Below are 11535 nucleotides of genomic sequence, written 5' to 3' on the forward strand. Positions count from 1 at the left end.
TCTTTGTGGAATTGTACAACTTAGTGTTTGACTCTGCAGCAGCTAGGCTTGGTTGGCCCTGGGGTTTAATGGATGAGAGCATGAAGGGAGTTCACCTCCCTGTAGCCTCACCATGTCATCATGTCATCCCCATGACCACAGCCCAGAGCGCCTTCCGTGTTGGATGATTTAGTTTTTTAGGGAACAGCCGAATATCTTGCGGCCGTGGTTCATTCATTCTGAAGTGTTTATACACTGGACTGCACCTGACTGAAGAAGACTGTTTTCGGGGGCTAGTTATGTAAGGAATAATGTATAGAACGCCGGTCATTATCGGGAAAATAAGCCCCGACAGGGCGAACCGGACACTGGCGCAAAGCGGAGGGAGCTTATTTTTGAAAATGACCAGTGTTCTATACATTATCCCGCTTACTACACGACTACACTTGTCAAAACTAAAAAATAACTTGACACGGTTTCTCTTTTTACAATACATTTTTTGCTATTTGTAGTGTTGATCAGCAGAGAAATTGTTCGCCAAAGACGTTGAACCCTTCAGATCAGCTGACGTCGCTTGGCAACCGGAAAAACGCTTGGGTGAGGGGGGGGCAGGAACCCTGCAGGGGCCGAGTCAGGCCAGGGGTCTGTTCTTCTAAAGTCCTTCCCTCGGTGGGGGGCCCTTCAGAAGGGCTTTACCATCCCTATCACAGGAGCCAGTCTACACGCTGTTGATTTGATACCTTACAGCTGACCAGTGCTGGCTGAGCTTGTGTTTGATGAAGCTTCCACATGATGGAGGCTGGTTCTTTACATGCAGGGAGAGCGACCTGTAGGGCCAGATCTGAGCGGGGCGGTTTTGAGACTATGAACATGGTTCTGTAGTTCTCTTCAATTACCTCTGTGCTCTTTGTTTGTACTCGACAGTCATGAGTTCTTCCTGACCTTGTTCCTTCTGTTGTTCAGCGTCCAGGGAGCGCTCCAGCTGAAGCAGGACTTTGACTGCATCAGAGGATTCCTTCAGTCCGACGAGTTCAGTCCGTCAGCTGACCTTCTCCACCTCCGGTAGAACCTAGTTCTCCTCCTCTGTGGTGTTTTTGATGTCCTTACTCAAACCAAGCAGTGCCCAAAGATCATATTAAAGGGTAATTCCGGTGTAAAATGGATTTGGGATATCTTTTCTATGATAACGAATTGAAACGTTCGTTTTGGAGCACAAAAAACTCGGATGCTTTCTTCAGTTGGCTGTTTATAGCCGATTCTATCAAAACGCTATAAACTGGTTATGGTAAAAACAAAATCGCAATTTTAAACCACTTAAAAGGCTTAAAGTAGCCCGACACTTTGGTAGTATAATAAGGGTCTTAACATATACAACGAGGCATTGAGTACTTTGTAAGTGTACAGATTGTTTATTAAAAAGGACATTTTATACACACCATCAGCAGATCACCCGTCAACGCCATTTTGTTTTTAAGACTCCATAAGTAGATTTGCGAACACAGAGCTTGCGTGTTGCTGATGGATGTCACAATATCTGTGTTCGTCAATCTACCTATCGAGTCTTAAAAACAATGTTTTTTGTGCTCCAAAACGAACGTTTCAACTCGTTATCATACAAAACATATCCCAAATCCATTTTACACCGGAATTACCCTTTAATGATGTAACTTGATTCATGACCTGGTTAAACATGGGAATACTGTGTGTCCATGGCTGCTGTTTCTTGTGAAGGGTATTCCAGCAGATGGACTCAGCAGTCATCTGTCTACTACAGCAGCCTCAGCCAAAGCCTTATCTCCAGTCCCGCTGCTGGGAGCCATTCAGACGATGCTGTGAGTATGAATATATACAGAAGCGTCATCATTTGAATATAAATGTAACATTGGTCAAGAGCTCAATTGTGTCAATGTGTTGGAACATGTTGTGTGTGCCTCTCCAGGCCCGACCACACGCAGTGGCAGTAGCATCGATGTGGCCATAGGGGCCAGTATAACCAACCTAGAGAACATGGAAGGAGAGGTGTTGACCCATTCCAGCTCCTCCCCCCTGACTCCCGTCGCCCCCCAAGCCCCTCCCCTCTCTCCCAGCCAGACTTACCTCGCTCCCAGGTAGCTGCAGTTAACAATCCACTCTAACAATGCTATAACATGGAAAACTGTACTATTCTTCAACCATTATGCCCCCGAAGAATATATTAGTTCTGCTTATGGCGCATTTCCACCGGAGTGTGTGGGTTGGTTCAGTCTGCAAAGGTGCGGCATGGGTCGGGTTTCCACCGCAAAAAGTGGGCAAGATCCGGACTGAGCCATATTGAGCCGTACTCCTCCGTTGGGGTACTGAGACGGCTGAAAGGGTTCCGGCAAGTTCGAACTAGACGGGCCGTCCGTCGATTGGTCGACAGAATCTAACTTCTGTGCGATAGGGGGATAATAACAAACAAACACATTACTCGCGAGCAGTGGTGTAGTCTACGTGATACGCAGGTATACGCCGTATACCCACTAGGAACGCACCAGGATTTGCGTATACCCACTTAAAAATATGCACGGATACGTATCAATCGTCTTGTGACAGATCTTTGTGTTTATTTTTCGCAAATATCGGTTGGGTATAACTGCAATAAAATACTTTAAGCAGGGGAAGTTATCTCCTACATTCACACATTCATAAAATTCCCCCTGCGCGCTCGCGCTCTGCCCTGTCTCTGTTACGAAGCGCGAAGCTGCCCCTGCATCTCTGCACGTTAGTTGGCGGGCCGAGCCCCTCCTTCTCGCGTGTGTGTGTGTCTGTCCAGTCCTCCCATATTAATGTGTAAACCACATAACAAGTAGTCAACAGAAGACAATGTTTTAATCCCACTTTATATCTCCTTGTTACTTTTAGATGAGAACCCCTGGCCAGCCTTTCGGACTGGGTGTCTAGGGAATTTAAAAACAGGCATCCTTGGTTAGAGTGGAGGGAAAACCAGTTAGGTAAATGTCAGCCAACATACAGTTGGTATACACAATTGAAATTCATAATGTTAATCACTATGCAAATGAGAGTATAGCTAATTCATGGTCATTTTTAAGGTGCAGTAATTTCACACTTTTACACAATTCAATTACTGTATGGTATGTTAGATAACAGTAAGAGCTCAAATTAGAGCAATTGAAAGAGTGAAACATTAGTCTCCTGTCATCTCCTTCTCATAGCCATGGTTGTAAACAGTTCATTAAATTATTTTGCGTAGATTTTGCATGTGCTATTGCTACTATAGATATACAAAGCACAACTTGTAATTTTTGTCTTCTATTTGTTCATACTGTTATTAAAACTGATAAACCTACTCAGCTTTACATGATTGTTGATAATCGTTAAAGGTCAGCGGGTTGTAGACCCCTGCGTTGGTGAGTGTGGTGCGACATCCCATAAGTGCCACACAGGTACACGTACCGGTGGGACGGGTTTGTACGAGGCTGGGAGGGAATCATCACAGTATACCCACTACAATAAAATAGACTACACCACTGCTCGCGAGGTATTTCTGGACAACGGCAAAAGCTTCGTTTGTTGAAGAAAATGTTGCGCAAAAGTTCGCCGAGCCTAGCGAGTCCGGTAGACCCGCTAGGGTCATATGAGATCGTAAAATATGAATTGGTTTCAATGGAGAGAAAGAAATTATTCTCTGGTCCCAGTCTTTATATGCCCTGGATTACACATGTTGTTAGTGGATTGAAATTAAAAAAATTCATGGAAAGAGAACAAAAAGAAAAATTGCGAAGAAGTTTGATAGTTTTGTGTGAGGCCGCTTTGTGAACTACAGCTCTTCGCTGCTCTCAACGCGAATGCTATACGTCACCACCACTCGGGTACAGACATGGCGATCTCACTGCTCCACTTCGCCGGTTTTTTCCAAGGGGAGGATAACGGCATTGAAAGAGTTGAAAACCATTATATAAGGATGTATGTGTAGATTTTCAGTTATGCCGATGGGGAGATTGTCGGTCTTGTCCACGCCAGTCGCAGGGAGCGTGACGTCATATACGAGATGTGTAGTTTTGGTGCACTCACATCACTGGAAATTATGGGGAAAACATTTTTGCGTCGGATAGCTTGCGTGAACGACGCCTCATGACGCTGTTATGATTCTACTTCCGTTTGGCAACTCGGGCCAAATTTCCATAACAGAGTTGTCCAGTCGGTGACGTATGGTTTACTAGTGACGCGCAGGAACATGGCGGAACATGTACGTTTTACGCAATATAAAAGAATCATCCATCATATCACATACTTTACTATTGATTGACGTCAATAGTAAAGTTGTACTTTTAGATTCTCAACTGGCTGTTTCTCAAGTGCACATGAACAGTCGCTGTCGGGAACATTCGTAAGCGCGAGCGTCATCACTGGCGAGCCGTTATCACCAGGAGCGTGAACGCGCCTTTCCATGTCATGTAAATCCACAAGCAACATGGGGGTCTACCGGAAGGGGCGGACTTAGGAGCTCTCTGAGGTCGCAATGTTTACGTAGCTGCCACGGCTATCGCCAAACGGCTTAAACCTCTCCCTACCATAAGGGTACCGTCGGCGGTGGAAACGCGAGCCGTAACTGAGCTGGGCTATAGGCATACCGCTGTACCCTCATGGGCTGAGGCGTGCTGGGTCCAATGCGTACCCACCGGTGGAAAGGGAGCATTACTTACAAAACTACTGAACTAATGGTAGAACAAGAAACGGTACGGTCATGGGCATTGTTGGGATAGTTCACTTTCTACGTGAACTAGTTCAAAGTGCAGTTAAATTTTTTTAAATGAACTAGTTCAGTTTCAGAAGCGTTCATAATTCAACATTTTGAACTAAGTTCACAGTTCCAAAAAATTAACTTTTTTTTCAATATGTTGCTGTGAGCTATTTTTTTTCCGGTACTTTGAACATTGAGCCCACTTCTTGGTTTGTCTAGGATGAAATTGAGTGGTTGAATCAAGCATCGTAGCGAGATACAGTTTCTATCGTGTTTTATTGCACATTTAGCGCATTTTGTAAATCCCATTGATTTCTGTTCGAAGACTCATTGCTCGTTGGCCGGAAGCGGAAAGGGGGGGTGTTCACATTTGGTTGTAGTCTTTTCGCTCGGTACTAGCCCTACTGTTGAGTTGGAGAACCGAGCGAAAAGACTACAACCAAACGTAAACAGCCCCCATTTCCGTTTCCGGCCAACAAGCAATGATTATAGGAGGTATTCTAGTCCGCTGAGCCAGAGAGCTAAAGTTATGGATTGTACATATTTATAATTCGAAATTTGTCTCAGCCTTTATACCACAGATACTCTAGGGTCTATAGCATATAACCGTGTTGTCTGATTACAATTTGATTCATTTTTCACAATTTAACAGATCTCGTTTTGAAGAATAATCACCGCGCCATTCGTTTCAATGGGAATCGGGACGTCTATACTTTCAACATAAAGTGTATTTATATTTTTTAATTTGTCCCAGCCTTTACACCACAGACACTATAGGGTCTATAGCAGGGGTCGGCAACCTTTGTGACATGGAGTGCCAGTTTGAAATTTTCTTCTCATCTAGTGTGCCATTATCAACAATAACGCAAAGTTAAATTATGTCACCATTTTTTTATTTTTTCCAATTTACCTGGAATTTTATTCTCAACAATAACAGTATCTGTATTCTTAACAAAATAGCCACATCAATATTTCAAAGACTGAAAAACAGCTACACATTTAAACTAAAACTAGTGTAGGCTGAGGCAACATCAAATTATCAGATGCCTACCAGACAGTCAGTGTGATCCCTGGTTTTTATCAACAATAACGCAAAGATAAATTATGACAATACATTTTTCTTCCCAATATACCTGGAATTTGATTCAACAATAACAGTATCTGTATTCTTAACAAAATAGCCACATCAACATTTCAAAGACTGAAAAACAGCTACACATTTGAACTAAAACTAGTGTAAGCTGAAGCAACATCAAATTATCAGATGCCTACCAGACAGTCAGTGTGATCCCTGGCCCTGCTTTGCTTGACTGAGCTCTGTGGCTTGTAGTTAGTTAGGCCTACTTTGAGTTGCAAACATGCCTCAGAGTGCTCCGTTGTTAACCTCCTTAATAAATTCGCCATCTGTAAACGGCTTCCCATGCTTTGCAATGCAATGTGCAATGCGATAACTTGCTTCTGTCCCGTGATCTTTAGCAGTGGTAAAAACCTTGAAGGAGCAAGCTTGTTTTTCATATCTGGACACAGCACCTTTGATTGACTCTAATTTGTCTGCTTGGTCTTTGAAGGTCTTCTCGTGCTTCGTCTCAAAATGACGCTTAACACTTGACGTTCTGCACACAACATTCTCACAGCATAAAGTGCACACAGCACGGTCCTTCACAAATACAAAACCAAACTCTTGTGTCCAGCAGCACTGGAATGGCCTAGTTTTAGCTGCAGCGGGTGTGGCCATTGTTCACAATATCACGCTCTGTCATTAATTTATGTCAGCACGAAGACAGCGGACAGTGCGCTTCAATTTCAGACAATTTGATCTGAAATTCTCCTGCTGCAACCTGACCAATGGCCACACTCCAACATCAAATCCAGTGTTGTCCTCCGGGTCCTAGTGCCGGCAGACAAAAGCCAGCTTTTGTCTGCCAGAGTATCGTAATAACACTGAGGTGCCGTGCATTCTGCGGCGTGGCACGTGTGCCATAGGTTGCCAACCCCTGGTCTATAGCATATAACCACATTTTCTGATTAGTTTAATGTAACAGTAAGCTGACAACACCGCAACTGCAAATTAACCACACGGAGATAACCATGGCAACCGGTCAAACAAATGTTTTCATTCTGCGCGCGCATCCGCCGTGTTGATAAACAAATAACCCCCCAATTGAACGAAGTTAAACCGAGTGCACGTGCCGTTCACAGACACCAGAATGAACGAGTTCACAGTAACGTTCAGGCAGTAATACAGTACGTTCAGTTCACGTTCGCCCAAAATGTGAACGAGTTCATGAACTATCGTTCAATGAACGCGTTCAGGCACAACACTGGTCATAGGAGCCAGGAGCTAGTTTGAGTCTTTCTTTATTGGTTTTAAATTTAATCCTGCATTGTAATTTAACGAATGTTCAAATCTTGTGATTGGTCTTTTGTTTATATGGTCCCTAATGTTTTGTTTTTTGTTTTTTTTCAGTTTAGCTTTAGGCGCGGTTCAGCAGGAATGGTTAGACTTGAGAATCCACAACAGCGTCTCCCGATGGCGGCTACCAGGACTGCAGTGCCTCTCCAAATCCGAACACTAAATTAGCAGCCTGTCCAAAATCCCCCCCCCCCCCCCAATAAATACCTCATGTCTTGGTGTTGCAGAAAATATCCACTTGCACTCTTGGGTTTTTCCGAGCACGAAAAAAAAACACCCTTTTCTTCCTGGTGTGTAAATGTATCGAGAGATACAGGTGAGAAGTGTAAATCATTTAGTTTAGGAGGAATGAGCATAGTTCCTGTTTCGGCTGATCCAGTACTGCATTGTTTGTAGTAGGGATAGGCTCCTAATTATACACTGTTCCTATTCTATTGCTTTTTATAGAAGTGTCAGCTTTTCTTTACTAGTATGTGAATGCAACATGTGTACATTTTATATAGCATATCTTAATACTTTATACATACTGTGATACAGCTGTGTCCACATATACATATAATACAAACACCACAAGCCTTATGTTAATGAACCTGCACTGACCAGTCAATCAGCACTCATTAAATCTAATGAGCCTCATGCTCATACACACAGGGCTCACCAATAGCCACACGTACAAAAGCTACTGATTACTTAATGAACAGGTTAAATACATGGCTCAAAACTGCTCCAAACCGGAACTAACCCGCGAGTGCCAGTTCTCCTCATATTAGACATTCTCTGGCAGTGCTTCGAAGCTTATACAGACAGAGCCCGTCTACGAAGAGCCTGGGCACTCCCTATACGCCCCATTGTACCGATTTTGGTTGTAGTTCCATGAGACATCCACTGGGGGTGATCGCGGGCGAGTCCAGATTGAATGGGAGTCTATGGGGCTAAACGGCTAATTATGCCTCTTTCACCTGCTTGTCGTTGAAATATCGCAAATTTTATTGTAGATTCCGCAAGTTCAATATAGATTATGGTTCAAAAGTCAAATGAGTGAGTACTTATGTCCTTTCGATTTCTTACAGTTTGGGCCGTTGTTGGCCATACACGCTAGCATTCTGCTAATGAATGCTGATTGGTCAGGGACGGACTTGCGACTGATTACGACCAGAGACCCCTCTTACGGCATCTGAAGCTGAAGAGCAATGAGAAACGTGTTAACTCAATTTTTGAGTACTGTATTTAGATTTTCCTGCAGGTCCTTTTATTTTTTAGATAGTATGTATGGTGAAAGTACATGGCATAAATGGAATTTCTTCCATTTCTTGTGTTCAATGTTCAATGTGTTATAGCCTATACATGGTAGGTACGGTATGACCACCTTAAATAATACAGTCAATATCCCGCTCAATATCATTTAATCTGTCATTGTCTATTTTTCGAAAATAAAGATAGTTTAAAAAAGAAATGCCTCGTAAATGTGCAATGATAAACTGCACTTACAGTGGAAACGGATTGTCCGTCTTTTCGTTTACCAAGGACAGAAAAAGGTAACGTTCTTGCTTGCTCTGTATGAATGGTCCTAGCCAGGCTACCTGAGGCTTCACCTGTTAAGGAAAGTTGCGCTGGAGCCCGGGTAATATCGCACATGGCTTATTCAAGTTGCGCGCTAGACATTCTCTAAAGTGTCGAGACTCAAGCACTTAACTCACTTTAACCGATTGTTCCATACAAATGGTTAGTTAACGATTTAACAACTTCAACATCTGCTATTACAGTCGTTATTTTTTTGTAGGACTTGGGCTAATGATCTTGCAGAGGGAAAACCATCTACACCACTTGTAATTGATTTCTATGCATTCACTGATCTTTACAGATGGGTTTGTTTTAAGCCATTGAATATACCGTAATTGCTCTGCCATGCAACACATTATAAGATACACATGTTTGTTAAATGAGAAATATGGTCTGGGTCACATTGAAACAGTAACAGTTGTATAACAGTAATTATACAAACATACCAACATTGCAGCAGGCAAGTTTATTCAAACATCACACTAACAAGAACACAATAAGAACAGTAACTAATAAAAAAAAAAGAGAAATGATTTAACAACACTGAACATACTGAACAGAGGCAGGGGAAAAGGACAGAGGAAGAAGACTTGTCCGTTGTCACAGCATCAAGGTCCGACTGTAGAGATCAAGAAAGGAAGAGGCATGAGGAGAACAACAGAACACTGCTCTCTAGCAGATTGTTTACTAAATTGATGCAGTCTTAAAATTATGATTCTAATCCAGGTTTCTATTTTAGGAGAAAGAAATGGCTCATAATCGTTACTAAAAAAAAAAGCTTTATCATCGGCACTAGTGAGGATTAGAAAAAACACTCTCTGTAAGTAACATACATATGTAAAACATTCGCGCATTTCTTTTTTTTACATTAGCTCACTAAAACTCTGTAACTAGGGCAAAAAAAAAGCCTTACCTCCAACAGCTGGTGTTATCTATGGAAGCATATATGTAGCAAAATTCAAATGGCAATGCAATTTGGAATTCCATTATGCATTTGACAATGCATTATGCAATTTTATAATGTAATTTGTAAATACGTTATTCAAAGTGTATTTTAAAATGCAAAGTGACAATGCAATCCTCAATTAAATTTGCAAAAGTTCTAACAATACAAATAGAAAAACATTTTGTCAAATTCTTTGAGTTCCTTTATACAAATTGAAAAGCTATAGCGTCCCCGTGATTGCAATCCACTTCGCCACGCTCCGTGTGTTGCGATATTCAAATGACATTTCAATCCGCAAAACGGAATCCAAAACGGAATCCAAAGAGGAATCCAAAAAGTCAATATGCAAAGTGGCAAACGTATCAGCCAATCAGCGTCTGGACGGGAACTACGTCACTTGCTCGTAATTTCATTGTTCACTTCTAGTTCGTATGTGTCAGGTCCATGGTCACCAATGGTGATTATTGATACGCTCCGAAGTTTGGCCGATGATGTGGAGAACAATCGTGTTGAAGACACAGATGCAGTAGATAGAGTGCGTGTTCTGGGAGATAGGATAGACGACTTATCCTCACGGGTACGTTTTGACGCCAGTGTGGTAAACACAAAGATTTCCAAAGTGCTACAGGCACTGGGTGCGAAACATAGGGTCGGGAGACCCACCGTCTCCACCCACTCCTCACCTACAAAGCTCTCCACAACCTAGCCCCCAGTTACCTCTGGGACCTCCTCCAAGAATACACTCCCTCCCGCTCCCTCCGCTCAACCTCTGCTGGACTACTATGTATCCCCACATCACGACTCATTACGAATGGGTGCCCGGTCATTCAGTTGTTCAGCACCCAGGCTCTGGAACTCCCTCCCCCCACACATAAAACTGTCTGACACAATAGAAAGTTACGTAGTTCCCGCTGGTGGCTGATACGTTTGCCACTTTGCATATTGACTTTTTGGATTCCTCTTTGGATTCCTCTTTGGATTTCCTCTTTGGATTCCGTTTTGGATTCCGTTTTGCGGATTGAAATGTCATTTGAATATCGCAACACACGGAGCGTGGCGAAGTGGATTGCAATCACGGGGACGCTATAGCTTTTCAATTTGAATAAAGGAACTCAAAGAATTTGACAAAATGTTATTGTATTTTTATTGTTATAACTTTTGCATATTTAATTGAGGATTGCATTGTCACTTTGCATTTTAAAATACACTTTGAATAGCGTATTTACAAATTACATTATGAAATTGCATAATGCATTGTCAATTGCATAACGTAATTACTTATTGAATTGCAAATTGCAAATTGCATTGCCATTTGAATTTTGCTACATATATGCTTCCATAGTTATCGTTGCGGGACAAGGGAAGTGCTTTAGAAACTGCCGTAAAGCAGTACCTCTGACAGTATTACAGTGTGTGACGTCATCGCATGTTTTTAACGCCTTTTTAGAACAGATACGTGACCTTAAAAAATGCAATATTCAGCTGAGTTTATTATCTTAGCCCCACCCTTTGATAGCAACTTTAAAATTACTTGACAAAAAATTACATCGTGAGAAAAGTGGATTCTGAGGATAAAACCCCGTTGGCTCCCATTCATTCTGGACTCGCCTACGAGCGCCCCGCGTGGTCAAAGATTATTACTGCAACCAGTCCAGAAAACCGGAACTAACCCGCGAGTGCCAGTTCTCCTCATATTAGACATTCTCTGATACAGATTAAAAAAAATCACGTGACATGTGACGTCCGAAGCAGCAACTGGTTCGTTGCCTGAATTAATCACTTGACTGGTCCGCGGCTCGGTGGAGAAGCTTTGAGCAAAAAAAAAGAAACCGGCTCAATCCATAAGCCGTTGAAAAACTAAGGCAGCCTACCCCAATACCAAATCTTTGAGTGTCTAACCCCATCCCACATAAT

General features: G+C 42.5%; 1 protein-coding gene across 2 annotated transcripts in view; it reads left to right on the forward strand.

Annotated features, from left to right (window-relative positions):
- Nucleotides 1-8761, forward strand: part of ccdc142 (coiled-coil domain containing 142) — a 28234-nt gene extending 19473 nt beyond the window's left edge. Inside the window, exons 7-10 of one of the 2 annotated variants that reach the window (XM_056600007.1) lie at nt 943-1041; nt 1711-1811; nt 1919-2087; nt 7170-8761. In XM_056600007.1, coding sequence (XP_056455982.1) covers nt 943-1041; nt 1711-1811; nt 1919-2087; nt 7170-7278 — 478 coding nt within the window. In that variant the 3' untranslated portion in view covers nt 7279-8761. The remainder of the gene's footprint in view (nt 1-942; nt 1042-1710; nt 1812-1918; nt 2088-7169) is intronic. The other variant, XM_056600008.1, reaches the window with a different exon arrangement.
- The last annotated feature ends 2774 nt before the right edge of the window (nt 8762-11535 follow it).

This window comes from Gadus chalcogrammus, chromosome 10, assembly GCF_026213295.1.
Source record: "Gadus chalcogrammus isolate NIFS_2021 chromosome 10, NIFS_Gcha_1.0, whole genome shotgun sequence".
NCBI lineage: Eukaryota > Metazoa > Chordata > Actinopteri > Gadiformes > Gadidae > Gadus > Gadus chalcogrammus.